The sequence below is a fragment of the Phocoena phocoena genome, chromosome 14, assembly GCF_963924675.1.
Source record: "Phocoena phocoena chromosome 14, mPhoPho1.1, whole genome shotgun sequence".
Classification (NCBI taxonomy): Eukaryota; Metazoa; Chordata; class Mammalia; order Artiodactyla; family Phocoenidae; genus Phocoena; species Phocoena phocoena.
Window position 1 is genome coordinate 19476444 of NC_089232.1, and position 26045 is coordinate 19502488.

A 26045-nucleotide genomic window follows, 5' to 3' on the forward strand; every position below is an offset into this window, starting at 1 on the left:
TCCTTTAAGATAGCCATCCTTGGTCCTATTTCACTGATAATGGAGTGACCTGTGTAGGATCAAACTGAGAGAACATGGCAAAGCAAGGAACCCCAGCTGAAGTCTTTTTATTCCTAATCTCCAAGATGTTAAGGTCCCATTCAGTTCTAAAATACTATAATTAGAAATGGCTGCCACACTCATATAAAGTGAACCACGCCAGGAGCAGTATTGGTAAAGGTAAGCTGCTAATATAGTTCAGAGGAATAAGAGATCACTTTACATGGGAATCAGTTAAAAAATGTCATAGAAGGGAACTTCCCTGTCACTCCAGTGGTTAAGACTCTGTGCTTCCACTGCAGGGGACATGGGTTCGATCCCTGGTCAGGGAACTAGGATCCTACATGCCGCGTGGCGTGGGCAAGAAAAAAAAAAAAAAAACGTCATAGAGGAAATTTGACATCAGCCTTGAAGGATGGCCAGAATGAAGGCAAGCAAAGATGGAGAGAGTATATACAGCAGTTAGGTATAATATGGCATGATCAGAGCACATGGCAGTGCAGACGAAGCTTATAGAGAGGGGCCCAGGACAGCAGATCAGGCCTCAGGAACTAACCCAGGTATTTATTACGAAAGTCAAAGATAACCCTAAGGTGTTCAGTCTTAGAGGCTAGGAGAATACAAGAAACTAAAGTTTTCAGTATAGCATTGGAAGCCCTTTTAAAAAAAAAAATTATGGTTCATTTAATGGCAAATGGTAATCATCCAATTAACAATGGTTATCTTCAAAAGTTATTACACTAGCTGTGCTGTCATTTCTCAAGGTTGGTCACATACCTAAAGTCACACACACTTCCCACATAAGATGTATCATACAAAGCAGACTTGGTTTATCACCAGTATTTATAAAACCAGGCCTAGGGAAAGAACTAGGTCTGGGGACCAATGGATGGTCTTAATATAGCGAATGTTTGGAAGCCCTTTACCAACTTCCTTCCTCTCCCAACACAGGTTCCATTTGTCCCTGTATATCTTCTTCCCCCGGAGAACTAGGGAATTAATCCACTCATCATGATATATGCATTTCAGTTCCCCATCATAGGTATGCCTTCACGATGCCCATCTCTCCAGTCAGTGAGCCTTGAGTCCTTAAACTACTTCATACACTTTACTTCCTTCACTGGTCCCATTTGACCTGTCAGCTCTTCACATTTGTATGTTCTAGAGACATTTACTCTCAAGCACTGGGCCATATATAATTATTACCAGCTAAGTCTCTCAGTGTCTGCTGCTCTTCCCTACCTAAAGCTCCAGGAGGAAAGCACTAAGTAATTGCATTTCTTTGGTTTACTCCCATGACTTAATATCAATGCAAGATGTTAGGTGTTGCCTTAGTGCTAACCATATCACTACCTTGTTTTAAGAGGAGGATAAGCTTGATAAGAAAAATGACCTTTTTTTAATGTGTTCCTCCTAAGTGGATCTCCCGAGAGAAACCTTACAACCCTCACCCTTTGGCCCCATATACATCTTCAGAGGTGCTCTGTGAAAGGCCAGTTATATGCTGTGTGCCCACAGGAACAACAGAGTTAATTCTCTCCTTTTGAAATTGTGACTCCCACCCTCCTCCCCTACATCTAAACGTTTCCTTTTAAAGAAAAGCCAGTGCTCACTGCTACTGAAAAGTAAAGACAACCACATAAAGACCAAGGTCCAGGCTGGAGCAAGCAATGACAGAACATTAAAATCACCACTTGAATTTGTCTTTCCTTGAACACTGCCAAAGATGACTATCAGAAGGCCAATCCTCAGAATGCATGCTCATTTCAGACTTTTGTCACTTTCACCTCTATGTTCACAAACTATTTTGACTCAAATAAACGAATTGGAGGTGGCCTTCAGTTGAGATGAAATGGGAGAGGTACAACATTTCAAGAAAAAAAAACAAAAAAACAACTGCATGTGACCACCCCCCTAGCACCCCATCACAACATAAAGTACCAAGAAGAAGCAAGGAGGGTTTATTATGCAAAGGTTAATGTATCCGTATAAGGTTTAGAAGAGGAGGAATTAATTACCTCTCCCTCCTCCAAACTATACTTCTGGCCTCTCCAGCTGCATCGAGCTTGCTCTTCCACCTCTTAGTTCCAGATTGTGTTTTGGCAATCAGATCCATACTTCACGTACCCCTGAGTTCCTTCCCATTTGCTGAGTCCACGTTTTCAAGATTCTTATCCTTTCTTACCCCACTCCCCAATCCCATGTTGGCCTAATGGCTTGAGGTGCCTTTCTTGCTCAGCTACTATGGCAGTTCAGCAAGATATGCTAAATATCTTTCCCCATACAAACACGGAAAATAACAAGGGTGTTTTTAAAGTGTGTAAAATATCTCTCATCAGCATCCGACGCTGAAGGAGAAGACATTTACCAAAAGAGACCTGTGCTTAGCCCAGAAAAAGAGCTTGATCATGTATATACACAATCGTCACATTACAGCCTGATGCATTAGATGTTCTCACAAGAGAGGTAAAGAGTTATGAGAGATCAAACATGAGGAAAGAAAGAAGTTTATGTGAGCTCTTTCCTCTTTTTTACTTTTTTAGTGTGTTGGACCCTAAGAGGCATGACATTAAAACTCATGAAAACCAGCTATATCAGCCTGCTTTGGTGACTCAAAAGTTGTCGTTTCTCGACTCAACTTTGCTGAAACACTTGATTCATGTTGTTCTTATTTAACCTAATTTGCATTGATTTAATCAGGGCTGGTATGCTTTAAATACATAATAAATTGGGATTCTGCAACTTAGATGACTTAGAATAGCTAAATTTCAATAAAGCTCATTTCAATCTGTTAATGTATACGGTTCTGCCAAGGGGTTTAAAACCGTAGAAAAGATGCAAACTTGCCACATTAGAAGTGGGAAAGATTTAAAGATACCATCCAGATGAAATGATCTGCAGGATAATAATGTGAAAAGCAATATATATATGTACATATGTATTTTTTAATTACAGCCTAGACATATCTTCTACGTTTTGAGTATCATACTTAGAAGAAAGCTCACATATAAATGCAGTGAATTTAATTTTATTTTCCTTCCTTCTTGCCAACACTCAACTCTTTTCTGCCTCTGTACCAGCTCTACAAATCAAGTGACATCCAAAGTGGGACCTCTTCTTGCCCATTTGGCAGGCTCTAGCACCACTTTGCAAGCTGCCTGCATTAGGAGAATTTTCTTCCTAGCAGCCATGGGGATTGGGTGGCTTGTACTCACAATACTGGCTGAATGGTTGGCCAATGTTTACCCCTGCCTGCCCCAGCTCCCCAACCCTTTAGAGTTTATGGCTCAATCAGCCGGCTTGCTGTGAGGAATAATTGTCTTGGCAAGAGGTGAAAACTCTTGATGGTGAAATTGTCTGTCTGTTAAAGTGTTCCGCAGCACCCTGGAGGTGCCAGTGCCCAGTCCAGAGTCAGGCAGGAGGCAAGAGGGCTGGAGAGGTGACCATCAAGAACGGGAAAGGAAGGCCACCACTTTGGTGCGAGACAGAAAATAACCTATCTGTGCCGGTAACAAGCTGTGAGACCTCGGATAATCACCCGATGTCTCTGTACCTCAGTTTCGTCATGTGCAAAATTCAGATTTTCTAATGTCTCTTTTAGCTCCTAAGGCAGCATGTGATGTCTAGGACATTTCAGCTTTGTTTTCTTTCCAATTGAAGGATGCATCTCAGAGATGAATGACCAGGCCAGAGCTCAGAGGAATACGAAACGGAATGATTCATGCCCCTGTTGATAAAACTTTTCCTGAAAAGTACTACTAGTCTTTGGTGACTTTGATTCCACTGGTTAGTAGTGTCTTCAGCTCGAATGTAAGGAGCAACTTAGTTATTTGTCCAAAGCCAGCCCAACCCTGGAGCTTTGGTAACCCACCTCATTCTTATCAATGAGAGCACAACTATAGATAATGTCCACTTATTTTCAGTTCCTAAGAGTCAGATATGATGGGAATTAGAAGTGAGGAGCTGGAAATTCACATTGGATTCTCCCTATTGCCTCCTTGGGCATATTTGTCAAGAAGGTAGGCTTATCCACTCACTTCCAGCCGGGTTTCTCTTTTTTTTTTTTTTTTTTTTAACAGATGACCAACAGGTCCCTGACAACAGCAATGCAGACCCTCTCCAGACCAGCTGGAACAAGACAGAGCTCAACATAAGAAGCTTAAGGAGCCCATCCATAAATGAGTGTTAATGGAAATAATCAGGCCAAGACCTCTTCATGCTCAGATGATACAATTTAGTAACAGTCTCAAAGATTAAGTACTGGGTGTATATATAGAAAGGGGTAGGCTTCACGTGGGTTTAAACTACCCCTTCTCCTCTCATCCTCTCGCACATTCTCCTGGAGCGGAGTGTACTGCAGGGTTCTGTAATCACCATGAGTAGCACGTCAGGGTCAGCCCTCCCGGTGTCAGACGTTAGAATCTTTCTTTAATCCACCCGGGACCCCACAGACATCTATGGAGACTGGTGAAGCCCCAGAGGGATCTCGGGCAAGAAAAACTCCCTGTACACAGACATAGGTTTCTGCCACTCTAGGTCTACCGCCAGGACCAGGATGGCTTTCCAAATCCGCTGAGTTTGGAAAGCATTCCCCCACCCACCACCTAAAATTGCTGGCTGACTGCAGAACTCCATTGCCCGCAAGGGAAAAAAGAAAAATCTCAGCCAAATCCCCACAATCATTGCTTTCCTCTAGCTTCTCTCAAGTTGCTTTTCTAAAGCAAAGGACCAAATGTTGATTTCTCTACAGATTCCTACGTATCTCTTACACGTAGACAGCTTTAAAGGGGGAGGGGGGAACGTTCCCCAAAGGGAAGGGGAGGGCGGAACAGAATATTTCAGTCTCCCACTTGGAAATATCTTGTCGTTGATGATGCTTTTCCAAACCTCCATCCCCCCTCCTTTTTTTTTTTTTTTTTCCTTTTTGGAAATATGGACCAAAAAGCTGAAAGTTATTTCCATTTCATCAAAGAACATATATTACTTTAGTGGCTCGGGAGAATGTTGGTTTTCTGCCCACCCCTTTTCAATCTGCCCAAGTCTGAGGTGCTCCGGGAAGACGCACAATCGTGAGCAGCTTACGACACTCAGTGAGCAGTAGGTGCCGGTGCAAGCTCGCGCCTCACACTGCCTGGCGGAGGGAAGGAGCCCGGGCGCCGGGCGCCGCTCCCCGCTCCCAGCGCCGCCACCCGAGCCGCCCGCCGCCCGCACCTCCCCGCCGCCCGCAAAGCATGAGCGAGCCCGCTCTCCGCAGCCGCCCCGGGCGCGAATGGCAGGCTGTCTCCGCGGAGCAAAAGGTGGCGCCGGTCAGTGGTCCTTTCCAATGACGGACATTAACCAGACTGTCAAATCCTGGGGAGTCGCGAGCCCCGAGTTTGGAGTTTTTTTTCCCCCACAACGTCACAGTCCGAACTGCAGAGGGAAAGGACAGCGGCAGGAAGGCGAAGCCCCGGCTCCCGCACGCAGTTGGGAAACTTGCGGGTCCTAGAAGTCGCCTCCCCGCCTCGCCGGCCGCCCTTGCAGCCCCGAGCGGAGCAGCAAAGTGAGACATTGTGCGCCTGCCAGATCCGCCGGCCGCGGACCGGGGCTGCCTCGGAAACACAGAGGGGTCTTCTCTCGCCCTGCATATAATTAGCCTGCACACAAAGGGAGCAGCTGAATGGAGGTTGTCACTCTCTGGAAAAGGGTGGGTAAGACACTTTTTAATTAAATTCTTTCCCGAAGATTTTTTTTTTTTCCTCCCTTTGCTGCAGCATCTAACATGGACCAAATCACCATCTCTTTGATCTTTACGTGGCTGTGAACTTTCTATGCTGCCCAGCTTTCTGCATGCTTAGAGGTGAACGTGTGGCTTTGGGGAGGGGGGGTCCTGCTTTATTTCAATGTATTTATTTGATTTTTGCCCTTTTCTCCCCCTCCCCCGCTCCCCCTCCCTCGGAATAAAATATGATGTAGATTTCTGACCGAGCGCTTCCAATGGACATTCTCCAGCCTCTCTGGAAAGATTCTCGCTAATGGATTTCCTGCTGCTCGGTCTCTGTCTATACTGGCTGCTGAGGAGGCCCTCGGGGGTGGTCTTGTGTTTGCTGGGGGCCTGCTTTCAGATGCTGCCCGCCGCCCCCAGCGGGTGCCCGCAGCTGTGCCGGTGCGAGGGGCGGCTGCTGTACTGCGAGGCGCTCAACCTCACCGAGGCGCCCCACAACCTGTCCGGCCTGCTGGGCTTGTCCCTGCGCTACAACAGCCTCTCGGAGCTGCGCGCCGGCCAGTTCACGGGGTTAATGCAGCTCACGTGGCTCTATCTGGATCACAATCACATCTGCTCGGTGCAGGGGGACGCCTTTCAGAAACTGCGCCGAGTTAAGGAACTCACACTGAGTTCCAACCAGATCACCCAACTGGCCAACACCACCTTCCGGCCCATGCCCAACCTGCGCAGCGTGGACCTCTCGTACAACAAGCTGCAGGCGCTCGCGCCCGATCTCTTCCACGGGCTGCGGAAGCTCACCACGCTGCACATGCGGGCCAACGCCATCCAGTTCGTGCCCGTGCGCATCTTCCAGGACTGCCGCAGCCTCAAGTTTCTCGACATCGGATACAATCAGCTCAAGAGTCTGGCGCGCAACTCTTTCGCCGGCTTGTTCAAGCTCACCGAGCTGCACCTGGAGCACAACGACTTGGTCAAGGTGAACTTTGCCCACTTCCCCCGCCTCATCTCCCTGCACTCGCTCTGCCTGAGGAGGAACAAGGTGGCCATTGTGGTCAGCTCGCTGGACTGGGTATGGAACCTGGAGAAAATGGACCTGTCGGGCAACGAGATCGAGTACATGGAGCCCCATGTGTTCGAGACCGTGCCACACCTCCAGTCCCTGCAGCTGGACTCCAACCGTCTCACCTACATCGAGCCCCGTATCCTCAACTCCTGGAAGTCGCTGACGAGCGTCACCCTGGCCGGGAACCTCTGGGACTGTGGGCGCAACGTGTGCGCCCTGGCCTCATGGCTCAGCAACTTCCAGGGGCGCTACGATGGCAACTTGCAGTGCGCCAGCCCCGAGTACGCACAGGGCGAGGACGTCCTGGACGCAGTGTACGCTTTCCACCTGTGCGAGGAGGGGGCCGAGCCCACCAGCGGCCACCTGCTCTCCGCCGTCACCAACCGCAGCGACCTGGGATCCCCCGCCGGCCCGGCCACCACTCTCGCTGACGGCAGGGAGGGGCAGCCCGACAGCACGCCTGAGCTGGCTACCGTGGCCCTCCCAGGCGGCGAACACGCCGAGAACGCTGTGCAGATTCACAAGGTGGTCACCGGCACCATGGCCCTCATTTTCTCCTTCCTCATCGTGGTCCTGGTGCTCTATGTCTCTTGGAAGTGCTTCCCAGCCAGTCTCAGGCAGCTCAGACAGTGCTTTGTGACGCAGCGCAGGAAGCAAAAGCAGAAACAGACCATGCATCAGATGGCTGCCATGTCTGCCCAGGAATACTACGTTGATTACAAACCGAACCACATTGAGGGAGCCCTGGTCATCATCAACGAGTATGGCTCTTGTACCTGCCACCAGCAGCCCGCCAGGGAATGCGAGGTGTGATTGTCCCAGTGGCTCCCAACCCGTGCGCTACCAAATATGCCTGGACAGCCGGGGCGGGCCGGCAAGCACCAGGCTGGGGTCTCCTGTCTGTGCTCTGATATGCTCCTTGACTGAAACCGCAAGGGGATCTCTCCCAGAGACTTGACATTTTAGCTTTATTGTGTCTTAAAAACAAAAACGAGATAAAACACAACAAAACCCCACCCCACAACCTTCAGGACAGTCTATCTTAAATTTCATATGAGAACTCCTTCCTCCCTTTGAAGATCTGTCCATATTCAGGAATCTGAGAGTGTAAAAAGGTACCAATCATTGATTTTTTTTTTGTAAACTTAAAATGTTTAAAATAAAATAGCATTTACAGTTTTTACAGACTGGTGTAACCTAAATGAATTGTTACCTGGTTAAGAGTGAAGTAACAGTTAGAATTTCCTCCCCCCACCGTGTGTGTATATGTGTGTGTGTGTGTGTGTGTGTGTGTGTGTGTGTGTAGGGGTGATCTAGTGGCCACAGGGAAAATCCAGAAATTCAGAAGTAGCCAGGCTCATTTTGAAACATTAAGAAGGACAAACAGCTTATCAGGTGGATGTACCCCACATGATTAAGGACTGAAAAAAGCAAGACCCTTTATATTATATTTGGGGGTGGGGGGGTGCAGTGCAATCTAGCCACTTCAAAGCAATTGAAAGGCAGACTGAGGACTGAGCATCCTTGCTCAGCCTTTAAGGCAGAGATCATTGCAAATGTTTTTTAAAAGGCAGTGCCACACAGTTTTTCTTATGAGCAGGAAACATTTTTGCACTTAATACAAGCATCTTTCAAATCGATTCAAAATCTCACCCCCAAATGCCACTGGTTCACTATTCTACGCCTTTGATTCACCAGACTTAGTAGCATTTGTTCCCTTTTCCATACTCTCTCAAGTGAAAGACCCTCATCTCCTGCTCTCTGTAGTCTGACTCAGGGAAATAAGGCGGACTACAAATGTTCGGTGATGAAAGCTGTGCTTTCTGGAGCATATTGGTAAGACTGCAGCAAGCTGAGGCTCTCAGCAGTGACAGCACACTCCTAGTTGCTCTGGGGAACAGTGGGAAAATCCTACCCTGGGCTGAACTCCTCCCTGGGTGCTGCTTGTAGCAGGAGACTTTAGGGGCAGACGGGATACAGAAGTGATGGGGATGCGGTGGGATGGGGAAAATGAGCTTTTGATCCTATGTTCCAATGTTACTGAAACAGGAATAATTTGTTAACCCAGGACAGAAAAGCTGCCTCTCTTCAGATTGCCCTGTTGTGTGATGCCTGCTTTCCTGTGTTGTCTTAGTTCTTTTCTGTGTTGGAGTCAGTGATTTCCCCTTCCCAACCTCATAGGTTTCCAGGTCCACAGAGGTGTGGGTTGTTTATTGAACTAAATTCAAGAGTGGTAGCAGGTGGCGATGTGGGGAAGGGACAGGGGAGGAGTATGTGTGATGGTCTTTCACTAGCTAGCAATTTAAGCAAATGTGTGATTGAAATAAACTGGCATGAGTGACAGCTGGTGAGCTAATGTTGCCCATGTCCAGAAGTTTTTCTCAAACTCAGGTGCTCACCCCTCTGAATGATCTTACAGACTGGCATCTTTCTTTTTTCCTTTTCTTTTGGGAGAGAGAGCCAAGTCTGAATAGCAGGAAGAGGGATGGGGGGAGAAAACATACACCACCCTCTCCCAAAATGCAAATGCCTCCGGCCACCTACCTAAAAAGGCACAATCAGCTGTTTGAAATGCAGAATGGCATCACCAGGAGGTTTACTTAATCTGAGGGTTGTTAGTAGATTTCTCTCCTACCAATGGAGAACCCAATATGCCTAAAAATACTGCTTCTAAGAGGTTCTTTCAAGAGAAATATTTTGCAAATGTCTCTAAGATGTTAAGCCTTGGTGGAGAGCTTCTTACACACGCACAGACGCGTGGGTGCGCGTGGGCGTGCGTGCGCACGCGTGCGCACACCCACCTCCCCATAATCTCATTTTCTCTGACCAGGAAACTTCATCTTATTTTGTTTATAATTAAAACATGACTTGATGACACATACCATGCACGCAACTCCCATTTAAACTAGTAATGTTCTAGAAGAGAGACGCTTTGATAACTTTGAGGGGGTTTTGGATTTAGTCTAAGAATGATCATTTGGGAATGCCATTGTAAACAGCATCTCACTTGGAGGGTAGGGACTGCAGGAACATCTATAATGAAACCTCAATAAAGAGACCTCCTCTAGGAGACAACAGACCTTTTCTGGAAAAAAAAAAAGTCCCCCAATTGTGCAACTGAAGGATTCAATTCAATCCTTGGATTCCATGGATTTGATGTGCTCCTAGGAAGGTTCCTGAAATCCAGTGCCAAAAGCTGCTCTGGCTTGGTGCATTAAGGGCGGTGTTGGTGTGCTTACGGGGAAAGCTCCCAGAAGCAACGCCTTATTGGCAAACATCAGAAGCACAGATCCACCCTACCCCCTAGAAATATGGATATTGGAAACTGGAGAATTTCTCTCCTACCTCTAAGACTTTTTCCCTCTTTATTCTTCTTTTGTAAATGTGGCCATGAGAAAAAGCTAGAGAATAATCATGCTTTGTTATTTGCTGCTGCCACCCCTACCCACTGTATGACTAAACACCACATATGTAGAAGATCTGAAGCCCAAGTAAATCTAATGAAATACTATTGTAAACAGGACTCTGTAACCTGAGACCTGGAGAACAAATGATGGTCATGAATACTGTGTTCTTAATTTGTTTGTGTGTGTTTGTGTGTGTGTGTGTGTCTGACTGTCTCTATGCTGTGTGCCTTTATAGGCAAGGAAATATGTTTCCTACACAAACAGAAATTTAGCTCACTTCATTTCATGCTCCTGCACCTCTTGCTTTGGAGAATGGCAGCAGATGGGGGAAGGCAAGAATGAGGGAAATTGGTAGATTTAACTAAGGTTTTATGACCCTTGAAATCTTTTCTTTCTTAAATTAATTGATCTTTAAGCTTCAAGAAACTTGCTCTGTCTGACCCCCTCTAAGGAAACTACTGAGCATTTAAAAGACAATCTGATTTTTTAAAGGTGTAGCACCCTTTTTTTTGTTGTTCTTCCCTCAGAGGGTGCTGATCTCCTTGTCCTGTGCTGTGTGGAAGGAATTTAAGACCTGGGCATTGTCTCTTCCTGGGCATTGTGATGGATTAACCCTCCATTTGCAGTACCTTCCCAGCTGATTAAAGTTCAGCCCTAGTGTAGAGGTTTCTCAAATATTTATATAGAAAAAAAAGTCCTTTCAAATGACAAATGACACTCTCAGACCAGTCTTAGCCCCGATAGTTTTTTTTTTTTAGGTGGTACCAGAGTGAGCAGGTTAAATGAAACCCATCCTTTGGCCTTCACTCTGAGGAAACGCAGCCCCTGGGGCTCAGACTCCAGCCCTGATAGTTGAGACCACCAGCCAGCCCAGGCTCTCAAGACTGCAAAGTTGCCATCATAAAGAAAAGGTTATTCCAGTAAAAGGAAACTTTTAAAATTCATTTTTAATATTCTCTCAAGCTCTTCAAAGTCTAAGAGTGCCTTACCTTTTTTCCCCTGCCTTCAGGAAGGAGACATTCGGTATGACTTAGCATCAACAACACGTTTATGAGTACGTGTAAGTCATTAGAGGGGCAGACACTACCTGTTATTTCTCTCAAGTTTCCTGAGCAACTGCACACAGATCACTGGAGGGCTTAGGGGCCTCCTGTGTTGCTGGGTTACATTAATCGACTTGTCAGCAAGTTCGGCACTTATTCTGTCTGGTGCAGCCATGTAGAAGGAGGCACTGGTGGATCACACATCCTGGGATCATGAAAGGCATCAGATACCCTTCTCACAGAGAATATTATCAAGAGGCCAGAATTTATATGCTTTGGAGAATGGGTATTATAATGTTTCAGGGTAGTCAAAATAAGCATCAATTATATCCTCTAGATAGGTGGTTATGTTGGTTGATTTGGGCTTGCCATGGATGGAATATCAAATAGCAAGGAGTTAATTGGAATATGACTATTAGGTTCCTGAAATATATTTTGGGAGAAGTTTAGGGATATACACATACATACATATACGTAAATGACATAAAATGACACATAATAGTCACACATACTACGTTGTCATGTATGTATGTATATATATATATAACCACATGTATAACAACATACACATGATCATATTATATAACTAATCCCTCCAGCATTAATTATCCTTCTGCTTTCTTTTTCCATGATCAAACTTTTACTCACAAAAGGATCTGATAAAATCAATCACAAGGTGTAAAGGACTGAGGTGGCTGATGGTATTTTCAGGCATTAGTTGATGAGTGGTAGAGGCTCTGCAGGCTGGGGATCTTCTGAGCGCCTCATTCCATAGAAGGGTGTATGCCTGCTACCTAGTGGTAAGAGACAGCAAAGCATTCTTTACAGAGCATGCACCTAACTGATGAGTTCCACCTCAGGGTTGCAAAACATTTCTCCATTAAAAATTGCTCTACTCAAATTTTTTTCCAGGGATCCTGCAGGCAGAATTCTTCCTCCTGTGACTGGGCCCCATCTCCTGGCCTTCCTCAGCTGGACACAGTTTACAGTTTTCTGCTCAAAGCAAAAGCCTGGCTATTACATCCTTAAGGCTTAGTCAGGGTTGTAAATGAGATGGAGAAAATACATTTATTGAATGGTTACTTGGTATGTGAGCCTTTATCTAGACCTTATCTTTACATGAGGAACCTGAGGCTTAGAGAGGTTGAGTGTTTCTGTACAGCTAGTAATTGGAAGCACAGGGCATTCAGTCTGGTGTCCTTTTAACTATACCCTGTTTCTAATTTCCTTGAATGGTTGCCTCCTCCACTCCTCTAACCAGCAAAGACCCTAGGACTAGCCTGGGCTAAGGGTACATGCTCACCATATTCTTGGTGGATGACATGGGTGCAATGTTTGAATACAGGAATTTTCATCATGACTTTGTTTGCTCTGGCCTCTGGTAATCGGGTCATGCAGGACTCTGCCAACAGAGGAGGCCTCTCACAGGCTTCCAGGAGCTCAAAGTTCAGTTAATCATCCAGTCCAACCACTAACCAGAGGATTTTGGACTCAGAGAGACTAAGGTCTTCTAGGTATTCATATATTACTGTTGAGGATTTATTTAATGACCCCTCTTGGTCATTAAATGGTCTATGTCTCTATGGTATGGTGGTGGGTCTCAAACAGGGGCAAATCTGCCACCCAATCAATGTAATGTCCAGAAACATTTGTGATTTTCATGCTTGGGGTTGGGATGCTACCAGCATCCAGTGAGTAGAGGTCATGGATCTTTGCTGAGCACCCTACAATGTACAGGAAGGCCCCCTCAACAAGGAATCATTTACCCTAAAATGTCAAGGGTGCCGAGTTCCAGAAACTCTGCTCCCTGGTATAGAGCAATGAGGCCATTGACACCAACAAGCTGTGTTCCAGCTTTGCTTGGATTCGTTCACCCAGCTCTGTTGCCTTCTAACCTTCCTCTCTTGCAAGAGAATTGGAAGTCTAAAGAAAACCCCTCAGGTTGGCCGCTGACCAGCGCGAGGACCTGTAGCTAGCACACCCTTCTCAAACAACATATAGCAAAACTTAAATTAACTGGGACAAAACCTGTCAGAGCCCTCCATTGACCCACTTTTTCTCTGGCAATACCTCATTTAGGAAACAGAAAAAAAAAATTGAGTTAACAGTGGCTATTTAATTAACAAGAAGGAAAATGAGAAACTTGATATTCCTTTCAGTAGGTGTTCTGAGTCTGGGCTTTTCCCCTTCTCTAACCAAGCCTGGAATGTCTCCAAGGTGGGAATGGGCTTTCATTTGAAAAATCAATGTGCTGGGACTTCCCTGGAGGTCCAGTGGTTAAGACTCCACACTTCCAACTCAGGGGGCATGGGTTCGATCCCTGGTTGGGGAACTAAGATCCCGTATACCATGTGGTGCAGCCAAAACATAAAAATAAAAATCAATCTGCTTAGTCTAGTGAGTGGTGGACATATTAATCAGGGCCATGATTTTCAGACCTTAGAAGCAGGATGGTCTAGAGATGCAGGCATCACAAACTGAAAGGCATTTGGGGCCAGGCAGACCACATTGATGAGTGAAGTTTATGGGCCTATGACATTAGGAGAGAGCTAGAGAGTTCATTTCAAAAATGCAACTTACTTTTGACTGGTCCTGGTTAATCAACAATTCTGCAGGCTATGTCGAGAGAGTGCTCTGAAAGAACCCCGGTCTTGAAGTCAGGAGAGATGGTCTTTAGACCTGGAGCTGGTACTCACAGGCCTTGGGTCCAACTGGTAGTCATCTTAACTGCAGACAGCCTCTCTCTCTTTGCCTTTGGGAGGGTTCATCCAGGTATTCCCTAAGGACCCTTCGGGTTCTAGGCTTCTGTTTCATCATATTCCCCGACAATAAAACAAAAGTGGTTTCAAGCTAGTGCCACTTAACCAGAAAATTAAAATTCCCCTGAATTCCCATTCCCCAAATGTTCTGATTCATCAGGCTTGACTGCATGTGAACGTGTAATGGTAGATAAAAATTCACAAAGAGACCAGGGCTTCAGAGAGGGATGTGGGTATGCTGGAAAACAGATGAGAAAGCACGGGCAAGTGTGGGTGGAAAATGGGGTTTTTAGAACGTGCAGGAAGATGAAAGGAAACCCTAGAGAGGACACACACTCACACTCACCCACACGTGAGATGGGGAGACACAGGGAACTGTCATGAAGCAGGACCAGTAAAAAGGCTGAAGAAGCCACTGCGGTGGAGGTGGGGGGGGGCAGGGAAGAAGTACAGGCAAACGTTTGCACAGGACTCCTGAAATAACTTACTAGATCTGAGTAAGTGGCTACAATGAAAACTAGGGGTTCAGAGCCCTTTAGTAAAATGAGAGCAAGGGGGAGGGATGGAGAAAGGGAGAGGTGGGAAAAGTAAAAGTCAAGGTTGGAAGGTGGGGGGAGAGGGGAAGAGAGAGGAAAAAAAGAGAGCAAGAGGGGAGAGAGTTTCAAGATTTGTGCTTTATATTGATCGAATAATCATCGGGAATGGCTGTGATACACCAACTCTACTCCACAACCCTTTTTAATCGTTTCTTTCCTGACTCTCATCTACCAGGTTGGCTATTGGCTTCTTATCAATGTCATGTTGGGAAGCCATTTTTCTCCCTGCTTTATGAGAAAAAAAATAGTTTTCTAGTTGCATCCTTCTTTCTTTTGCTCAGCTAGGAAAATGCTTCTCCACCCTGGCTGCACATTGAAAGCACTTGGGAGCTTTAACAAATATTGATGCCTGGGTCTCTCCCACAGAGATGTGGATTTAATTGATCTGGAGTGTGGCTTTGGTGAGGTTATGTTTTAAAACTTCCCAGGTGATTATAAAGTTCAGTCAAATTTGGGAAACACTGAGCTAGAGGGTCACAAGTATCGCCACATTTGTAGCTCAGCAATCTGTAAGATCCACAAGTCAGACTGCAGCTCTTTAAGAAAGCATGGTGGGCTGGTGGATGGGGGGGTCAGTGTTAAGTGAGGAGGCCCCAGCCTCACTGACTCCTCTAGGTGGGGCTGATTTTGTGAGAAAGATGTACAAGCATACATGGGCTTGTCATTTGTTTCTGAGTGTTCTATAGTTTACTAAGTATTCTTTACAATTATTTTATTTACTTTAATTCTCCCAATAATCACAAAAGGCAGACACAAACTTGTCCCATCTTTTAGACAAGAAGACTCAGATCAAAAGAGGTTAAGTAGCTTGCCGAAGGTCAAGGCCTAGCACCTGGAACTGCGTCTTCTAAATTCTGTGTCCTCCTCCGTCATTTCCCTTTCCTTCTCTGATTGGTTGTGATGAGACATGGCTGGCCTTGCTCAAAGTACAAACCTCAGTAAGTCTTCCAGCAGGAGTCCTGGAGCACACATTGCACTCATGTTCCTATACCTTCTCCCTCACCAGCCAGAGTCTGGCAATGACAAAATTTGGCATCACAGTCTCACTACTGCCCAGTTGGTGCCCCCCTCAAGCCCCCTCCCAAGCCTGACACTCTTCTCATTTCCACGGGAGCCTCCATGATGCCTCAGAGACTTCCAAATAGATGCCAACGCTTCCCAAATAGCGAACATCAAAATGTTCCCTTTCCATTCAGCCTACTGCCATCAACTTCTTTACCAGCAACTCTTTAAAGGATGTGACAACTAAATGCTAGTAGAAAATGGATGGATGGATCTTGATACCTATTTTGCCCAGAAATTCTTGAAGTTTAAAATAGATCTTTTGGGGGAATAACCTAAGGAAATTGTTCTAATGCTAGAATTGCAGGTATTGAAACACCTGGGTGATGTATATTTGGAGAGGAGATCCTTCCTTGTTCCTCTCAAATGAAACAACACAGGCAATTGCTCATACGTAAGCTCAGATCTGCCAACAGTTTATGGGACTTAAAATAAAGCCAGGATAAAGATTGAATCTTCCAGCATATTTTATCTCCTTAAACCAATGTCCTCTTTAGAAATCATGTATTACTAGATGTTCACCATCAGTGTGTTTGTCTTCAATTAAGAGTTCTCAATATTGCAAACTATGTGTGGCAGGGACCTCTATCTCAGAGATATTCTAGGCAGACTTGGATAAAAGTGAGATGGCTCAGTCAGTGGCAAGTGAGAGCTGGATTAGTCTGCCACAGAAAGGTCTGGAAAAGCCAAGCTACACACAATTAATGGAATAATGCAACAGTCTGTCTTTGGCTGGCCAAGGTATCCTGTCATTTGTCCCTCAGCTGCAGGACAACCACACACTCTGTGATTTTGTCTCACTGTCTGCTCCATAGTGATTGCATTGGCTGTGAAATCTATATTTCCCTGCAACTGTGTCTGTGTGTGTGTGCATGGGTTTTATTCTAAAAGTAATGGTCCTTCTTGGAATTCAGCCTCACTCTTTTGCTTTCTGTCCAGGTCATTTTTATCTCAATTTCTCTTATTTATCCTTTTTTGTACACTATTTCAAAAATCATAAAGGTGCAAAGAGAAAAGAACAAACATACTATAAGGAAGAAGAGAAGGAATCATGTTATCACTGAACTGCAACTAAAGGTAACACATCACTCAGGTTTTTTAGTTCTCATTGAATTGGTCAACTCATTCAATCAAAGTGACACAACATTTCTTGTTCGGGGATTAAGGAAATGTTTGTTGAGTGAACAATAGACCAATTTAACTTGAAGGCGAGGCATTAGCAAGAAGACTGTGGTAAGAGTCTACGTCCACCAGACTCATCATGGGTGTGTGGAGGAGAGGCCTCCACTTCAACCTGATCCATTTACGAAAGGCAAACACCACCACCCCCTCCCTGCAATGGACATGTTTATTACACAGTGTATTTACAAGGTGCCTGGCAACCTGCTAAATTCTTAACATTTTCTCATTTAAACCCTGCAACAAACCTTTATCCTTCCTTGTCCAGAGGAGTATTAATATTCTCATTTTACAGATAGGTAAACTAAGGTTTAGAGAGGTTCAATGACTTGCCCAAGGTCACTTGCCTTAGTGGTGAGGGGGGGTCAAACATTGATTCTGGAGACACAGTGTTTGGGTTTACTTCTGGCTGAGTGACTTTGGCAAGTTACTTAACCTTTCTGATACTCAATTCCTTCAACTATAAAATGGAGATAGGGTTATTAGGAGAATTAAATAAGTTATTATTGAGAATTAAATGAGATATTCTTTGTAAAGTGGGTGCCTGGTACATGGTAGGTACTAGATAAGTGGGGCTTTGGTTTGCTTTAATAAAAGATAATGAAGGATAAATAAAACAAAGTCACACAGCCAGCAGGGGTGCTGAGTCCAACAGGGCTTCAAAGCCATGTTACCCCCATTTTCTTCTGTGATAGGGTACTACCCAAAAATATGAGATCCTGAAAGCACTGGGTCTGGAAGGAGAAGTTAAGGAGGTAGAGTGTGAAGTCTGAGGGTAGAGAGACACGTTTCTTCCTTTATAGCTTTGTAAGTGGCTCAGGCCTTAGCCTTGATACCCACGTTTGACATTTTTCTGGTTCTTAATTGAATTGGATTTGCCACTGAGATCAGACAGTCCTGGTGAATGTAGCCCATCACTGGAACATGCGTGTGTGTGTCTGACATCTATGTACCCATGCAGCTGTGGCCCCGCCTTCTACCTTCACACATACCAAAGCCTGGCGGCCAGCTCAAGGAAGCATCATTTGTGTGGGTCTTTGGCAATACAGCAAAACTCACTTTCACATCGGAGCTGTTTGCTCTCTGTAGTCAATTCCTGAAGGTGGAAAGAGACTACACAGCTTGCGATTGTTACCCAGCTCCCAAACTTTTATTTAATATCGGCAATATTAAATCACACTGGCCCCCGAGACACTAAGTATACATCTTCAGCTGTAACAGACTTGCTGGTGTTTATTTAAAGATGTTTTTTTCTCTGTGTACTAACAGCCGCAGTTTGATGCTGCTCAAGCAAGTGTAACAAAAGGAGAACGCGTCTGAGGTGGATGCTTTTCTGGGAGAGGAGCTCACGTGTTATGAGGCAGAGTCCAAGTTCCAGCTTTGTCACTTGGCTGCTGGCCTTTGGGCAAGTCAGTGCCACCTGCGTGGCTTTTCCTTTCTCATCTGTAGTAGTAATTTTGGGCAGTTTTTCTAGTTCTCTGATCTGGTAGGCAGAGTGTGGAGGAAAGCAGGGGTAATTTCCAATATATTCTCCACTGATGTTGCTTATCAATAGGTAAAGTTATGAATTAATTAACGTGCCCCAAGGGAAGCTTCCACTCCTCCTTAGAGACCTGCCCAACACCACAAACAGAAATTATGTTTGGTCAGAGGAAATGCTCTATTTTGCTCCGAGGGAATTAATTCCTGAAAGGTAAGTCTGTTCCAAGCCCCAGCCTGTTCCTTGTGATTTGCTCACAGAATGACTAAAGAATGCTCCGCACCGGCTTTGGATGGGCATTTTGGAAAGACTTTGGCCACAATGAAACCCCAACACGTGCCTCTATACTACCAGGAAAAGCTGTAACTATTGGGAAATTGAGGACCACTTTCAGTTTAGTGTTTTGTGTCTTTGCTAACTTGTTTTATTGTTTGTTGTTTGTTTTCTCTCTTCCCTCCCTTCCTTCCTTTCTTTCTTCTTTCCTCCTCCTTCTTTTAAAAAAATTTTTTTTTTTACTGAATTCATAGTTTTGAGCTATGGAATGCATTCTCAACAGGGGTAATACTGAACCCAAGGAGTAAAAATTGGCTCTTAAGGGGATGAACAAAATCTTACTAGTTTTATGTATATAGTACACATATACATATGGTAGACAGTATATAAACAGATACACAATATATCTGTGGTATTAAAATTTCAAAGTGAGGGGACAATTGGGAAAAAAAGGTCCAAAAAAATCTCTTGGAGGGAGATAATGAAAAAAGAAGTTTGAGAAATGCTGAGAGACATAGTGATTAACAAGGGGAAGAGACAAAAATCACAAAAAATTAAAGCATCATGGCAGGTCACCAACTGAGATTTTGAGAAGGTCAAAGGAGGTCTGGGTTCTTCGATATTGAAACCTGGAATTCAGAGGTGATTTGAACAGCCAAAGTTTCATTTGTGGAATTTGATCTTATCAGTCCGTCCTACACTCAGCATCTCCCAGAGCTGTTTTTACTTGCAAGTTTCGTGATGTGTTAGAAAAAAACTGTTGGGATGGAATTAATAGACTGAGCCCTGGTCCTGGCTCTGTCACTTACTGACAGATATATCACCTCCTCTGCAGACTTCAATTCCCTTATGTATAAAATTCAGAAACTAATCTCTGCTCAGCCTGTCTCACAAGGATCTGGTAAGGATCAAAGGAGAGAATGTAAGCGACAACTTTAGAAGCTACGTAGTATCATGCAAAGACTTACAGCACTGGACGGAGGAGGGTGGTGACATATGGGTGGCCACCCACAGTGTGACTTTAGAGGGCCACATGCTTCAAACTCCCCTCCACAGGGAGTGGAATTCCTGCTATTAGTCACTGCTCTGAATTAAGTCCCTCATGAATCCTCTCTCTCGAGAGCATATGTAGCAGGGAAGCAATAACTAGACTGTTTGCTTCTTAAGGGAAGCACTCCTTTCAGTTGACTTTGCCCCTCAACGTGGAGCAGAGTCTGACCCACTTGACTCTAATGGCCTTTGGGCAGGTCATCATTTGAGTTTTAAGAACTGTGGCCTTCACATCTTTAAAATTGACACACCGATGGCTGCCTTGCAGGTTCTTGGGAATATTATCAGGGATCACATATACTGAGTCAACCACAGTGCTAGCTGACAGTAAGTTCTCAAGTAATAGTAGTTCCCAGCCTGTGTCACCAATGTATAGTTACACGTTGTATTTATACAAACAGACTAGAGGAGCATTGAAAGGCATTAGGAACAATTGGTTTCTAGAAATGGATTCTAAGAAGTAGCTGTAAGAGGTTAATTTAAAGAGAACATTAAATATTAGTAATACAAAAACTATCTCCATGGAGGGAAAAGTTGGGGTTTAGCAGCTACAGTAAGTGGGGAAGAAAGAGAGCACCATCTCTATTAGGCAAAGTCAGCTGGAATACTTAGTTAAGGAGGTTACCAAGCTCCCTTCACACAGGTGATTCAAGACTTGCCACAGGTGACTGCCTTTATTTTTCTCCCAATATAATGATTCTTTCCAGTTCTGTTAACAGATCCAGTCCCCAGTCCTCCTTCTCTGCACGCACCTCTCTCCAGACCTGCTAGATCTCCTAAGAATTTAAATTGAGATCTCAGGAAGAAGGGGGAACGGAAGTCCACCCTGGTTCAATTATAATCATGTATTGCATCATATCACTGCCATCAAACTCAAAAGTGTATCTGCTGCTGTTCTGAGTGTTCATGCACAGGCTCTGGCTGTGGTCCTGTATCTGTCGGTCGGTGAGACTCAGCATCCCTGGGTACCACAGCCAAACAGCCTTGAACTGCAGCAAAATCTAGCAACAGATTCGGCAGCCTGCAGCCTGCTGGGTTCTACTGGTTTACCCGGGGCTACCAACCCCAAAGAACTGGGGTGAAAGCAGATGGGGAAGAGGGAAAGGGTCTGTTTGTGCTTTGATTTTTTACCAGGCTCAGCTCTTCGGGTAAAAGAAAAGAAGAATCGTGCTCTGAGCTGGTGTCCTGCCAAGCTGCCTACCCTCCCTTGCTAGTCCAAGCACTCCACCGTCTGTGCAGACTGCAAAACAGCAGTTTCTGGAAACACACTGAAAAGTCTGGGCCGGTCCAGAAGCAGTAGATTCTTGGTATCTGTGTGGTGGGGTTTTAGGGATTTTATTTTTCACCTTAATTCTTTTAAAAACTGCGAGCTCTTTGAAGCACATCTGTTATCCACACCTTCTGTTTGTAAAATGAGACTGAAGGTATCCTCTCTAGAGAAATTCCTGAATCTTCTCTGTAGTTCAATGCTTCCACTGACAGTTTGGCTCACAGAGTATGACTGTGGTAAATATTAAAGAATGTTAATAAAAATGAGATAGAACACCTAGGGATCTTTTCTCTTTTCTGAATTTTGCTTTGCTCACTACTAAAGTTTATCTTGACAGAAAATTTACTTTCCTGATCCACATCATTTCCCAAAGCAATTTTCCAACAGCAAATATAAATTTGTGGTGATTGTGAAGAGGTTTTCAATCCCTGTGCTAAGGAGGCCACGGGGTTTCAACAGTTTGTCTCACCTTGAGGTAAATACCCCTCACTCAGGAAACTATCACTGAGGACCCTGGGCAGCAGCTGGGGGTGAAAGCCTGAAAATGAGCTCTTAGGTTTCCAAAATAAACAGGCTTGGTGGGGGAGATGGTTTGAGTTTTAAGATCAAATCGTGAGAAAGTAATTAAGTCATTAAGAAAATAATTGCATAAGTCCACATAGCTGTACTCTCAAACGAGATGAAGCACTAAAGCGAACGAGATGCTTTTACATTGCACTGAACTTTGACCTGGTTAATACAGATTACATTTGTACCCTATCAGAGGTGTGAGTTTAAGCACATATCATGAGATAAAATTTGTGTTCTTCTCGTTGTTGCGTTTGCTTATAATCCTCAGCCTTTAGGGCTCTAGGGGATGAAAAATGATTGGGCTTTGGAATAAAATACACCTAGATTTGAGTCCCAGCTCCACCATACACTCAATGAGTGATAAGGGGCAAGCAACTCAGCCTCTATTAGTATAGGGATGGTTTAAAATTTCTACCTTGATTGTTTGGGGAGGAGTAGTGTTAATGTACGTAAAACATTTTGCACATGCTGGGCATGTAGAGAGTGCTTAATAAGTATGATTAGTATCACCAGTATCTTCTTCATATTATTTTCATTACTTTTGGTACCAGACGTATCTATTACCACTGAAGCAGTTTTGACTTTGTACACAGTGAATCTTCTTTCCAATGCTATTGGCAACAGAGTGGAATGCAGTCTATGAAAATCACTAGACAGAATCACATAACATAATAAGCTGTGAGGTTTGATGAAAACATAAGCCACCAATAGGGGTTATTCCTGATGTGTCCAATCCAACCCACAGATGCTGAAGTCATTTCTTTCTTCCTCCCTATAACCATGACTTCTCTATGTCCTCCTTTTCTTTCTAGTCATTCAAATTTTCATGATGATGCAACATCCAGTTCGGGTTCTAAAGATATCTAAGAAACCTTTCCCGATGTCCTCAGCTCACTATGGTTCTCCTTCTCGCCACCAGAAGATGTTAGAACATTCACTGACCTTAGAAGCCATGTTTCCCAGTCTGGACTGCTCCAGGATATCTCCTTTTCATTGTCTCTCTTATTAATTTACTTACTACCATGTACCATGCATATATGTTTTGTGTCCCATTATACACTATTCATGGTCAGGAGACAACTCATTTGCATTTAATTCCACTTAGTTTCTTTCTAGGCACCATGGAAGCAAAGAGAACAAGACATGGCTCTGCTCTCAAATGGTTTACAGTCCAACAGGACAGGTACAATGCCCACACATATGAGGACAACCAAAGATGGAAAAGGATATATACTACAACACAGGTGTATCAAAGTGTTCTGAGGACACAGCAAAAAGAGAGGAGTGTCCCAATTCAGGAAATGGGTGGGAGGTAGAAGAGTTCTGGGTCTAGGTAGGTGGGTGGGGATTTGACAGGCAGAATGGAAGGAAAGGGTCTCTCAAGAGAACAATCCACTATGTGCAATGGCATGGAGGCAGGCAAATGAAAGGGAGGTATGGGCCAAATGCACTGGCAAGGTGCCTACCTGCAATTCATGACTGGATTTGTTATAAGCAGATACTTAATCAGCAGAACAATCTAGAATCTAATTTTGTTCCATTTCAATAAGGAAATGTATCCTCTTTCTAACAGGATGAGTTAGGGAGAAAAGAACTAACCACTCTGATATCCTTCCCCTGTGCTCACTGTTAGAAGTAGAATAGAGTCCCGGGGAGTGTTTCCTAAGGCTTCCTGAAGGGAGGTTCTGCAGAAGCATCTCAGAGATTATTAATCAAAATGAAGTATTTGAAAAGGTCACTGGAACATCCAGGGCAGAGAGAGGTTTTAGAGAATGTCTTCTGAGATTGGAAGGGTGACATGTTTGCAACTAGCAGGGATCTGAGGAGGTGGCAGGATCTTACAGGGGAGTGGCTATGAGGGGGCTCCTAAGGAGACTGAGTCACGAGCACCATCCTCAGAAAATACTCCAGTGACCAAGCATGGCATGAAACAGCAGATCTGACTGCCTTTGAGGAACCATGTGGACACGGACAATGATCAGGGAAGTGGAGATCATGTGACCTGAAGATCAGAGCACCATTCCTGAGATTCTGGACCAATATAAGGCCTCCAGTGCCATCACATAATCAAGAGGGGTTGGTATGGTACAAGAATCCTTATAGTAATTGACAGTTAACTTCCCTGGTAAGAGAGAAAGCTTCAAGTAGATTAGATGCAATTTTACAAGAAAACAAAAAGCCAAGTGAAATATTTTCACTCTTGTTGGGAAGTAAATTTTATATCCATTACACTGACTTTTATCACACAAGACATGCCTGTATAACACCATGCCAACAGAGTGGCTGAAATATTACTGGCATTCTTGATAGTCATGGTATTCAACAAAGTCATGTTTGGAGTCTCATCAGTCAGGAGACCATTTAATTCCACATCAGACTTTGAGTGTCTCATAAACTTCCCTGAGAAGACCCTAACTTGCATTCCCATTGGGAATCCTGCCTGGGTTGCCTGAGTTTTATCTATTTGTATGAGTACCCAGTGGGCCCACTGGGACAAAATAAAGGAACATATCAGAACTGATGACTGGGTCTCTAGACTATGACTCTTGTACAAAGACCAAAAGCAAAAGTGACCATCAGTCTCTCCATGAATTCCCTGGACGAAACTAAAAATCACTGTGAGGTAAAAGAGTTGAGACACCTGGGCTTGATCTTGAGGCACTGGTTGACGGTCATGAAGAATGGATACTTCTGAGTATGACACTGGATGCCCTCCTCGGTGTCCCTAGACCCAGTCTGAGAATGAAAATTGTAAGAAGAGAGATACCAGCGTGGTAGATGCTGTTGGCAATCTATTCAACAGCCATCCCCCATCTTCTTTGTCCATGATGACAGAGTCTGTCACCATGATAAAGGCCAAAAAAGTCATAGGCTGCTTTGGCCAGCTTCCTTGAAGCCAGGTTGTGGCTGACCAGCAGGACAGATGTCTGCTGGGGAACTTAGTAATATTTTATCCCTAGAAAAAAAGTGATATGTAGAAGAAAATGGCCCTCTTTTTTGGCTCATGGAGAGCCATTCTAAATCCTGCAATGAGCAAGCACTAGGACTAAGCAAGGCAACAGGGCTGAAGAATGGATGGAGACTGGGTCTCTGATGACACTAGCCTGGGGAATACACCTCTAGACCTATTGCTGTGTGAGATAATAAACAACCATTTTTCAAGTCATTGGAAAGTGAGTGCTTCTATGACTTGCAGCCATAAGCATCTTAACTGGTAGAGCAAAATTCTAGATGGAATGGGGTATAGACCAGGAAGTTTGAATAGCTAAAACCATAAGGCTAATCTCTTAAGGAGCCAGAGAAAACAATATCTTTCAGGGAGGGCAGGGCTGAATCCTCCTTTGCCTCTGTGAGTATTTTGAGGGATTCCCAGAGATGATGAGAAGAAGGTGATTGAAGATCTGAGATGATGGAACAGATGGTTTCACAACAGTGTAGAGAGAAACAGCCACCACTTCTGTGATGTTCAGGCTCGATTGTGGGAGAGGAGAAGCTGGAGAAACTACTCTGGATAGGGCTTGGAGCTGAAAACTATTGCTAACACCCTTGCAATTGTTAACCTCATTCCTTGACTGCCCACCTTACGATTGAATGAACTGTTGAAGTTGGGACCACTTTTACCTTAGGAGTAGAGGAGACCTGGCAGTATTGTACCATCTAGAATTAGGCCTCCTTTACTCCACAAGAAGATGTCTTGCTATTTTCATTCAGTTGTTAACTCTCCATGCGCTCCTTCTAACAAATAGAACTCTTTATTAAGATAGTCAACTCATCCAATAAGAACTTGGGTAGTGAATTTGCAATGCCCCTTGCTGTAACTGCTGTTGAAGCAGAAAGGCAGAATCCCTTCCACTTGTGTGGCCGTGGATAAGATTATTCCACTCACACTAATTGTGCCATGGTCAGGGAAATTGAGATAATGCAAGCGCAAATACCTGGCATGTAGCCTAGAATTCATCACTTAGTGATTATTAATGGCCAGCCCCCGTTTCCTTTCCCTCCTCCTCTGCCTCTCCTCCCTTTCTCTTTCTTTCTTACTCCTTTCCTTCCTTTTCTTCCCCTCACCTTCCTCTCCCCTCCCTTCTATCCTTTCTTCTTATTAAATGCTCAGCATATGCAGTGGCTGGAGAAATAACCTTCTTGTTGCATGACTTAGCTATCCCTCTGGCTCTAGGAGGGCACAAGGACACACTTCCCCACTGCCCCAGCTGCAGTGGGGCTAAAGGGAAGGCTTATACAATCTGTCATCATCTGTGGTAACTCATTAGACATCTTCCCATTGAAGTAATGCCATAAAGAGGGTACATCCCTAGCCTATCAAACTATACTCATTGAAAACAACTCAAACACTTGGAAGTTCCATCTCTGGGGTTGCATTTGTGAGGTTACTCCTTTTGGGCGTAGGTCTCATATGACAAGTCTATCTCATTACTTGCCCTTTGATTCTTTGTGCCTATGGACGCCAGCGTACACTTTTTAGAAAATAACTTCTTAAAACAACTTAATGACATACACCTATGATTAGATCCCTTACTCTCAAGTCCTCC

General features: G+C 44.5%; 2 protein-coding genes and 1 non-coding gene across 7 annotated transcripts in view; 1 reads left to right on the plus strand and 2 right to left on the minus strand.

Annotated features, from left to right (window-relative positions):
* CTNNA2 (catenin alpha 2) overlaps positions 1-26045 on the minus strand; it is a 1049032-nt gene that overhangs the window by 354710 nt on the left and 668277 nt on the right. The window lies entirely within an intron of this gene.
* On the minus strand, positions 868-990 carry LOC136134301 (small nucleolar RNA SNORA72). Its single transcript, XR_010656575.1, has one exon. It is a non-coding gene; the product is annotated as a small nucleolar RNA SNORA72 (small nucleolar RNA).
* LRRTM1 (leucine rich repeat transmembrane neuronal 1) lies at positions 5137-7992 on the plus strand. Its single transcript, XM_065891413.1, has 2 exons — positions 5137-5725; positions 5995-7992. The coding sequence occupies exon 2, from the start codon at positions 6054-6056 to the stop codon at positions 7620-7622; it is 1569 nt and encodes a 522-aa protein (XP_065747485.1). The 5' UTR covers positions 5137-5725; positions 5995-6053; the 3' UTR covers positions 7623-7992.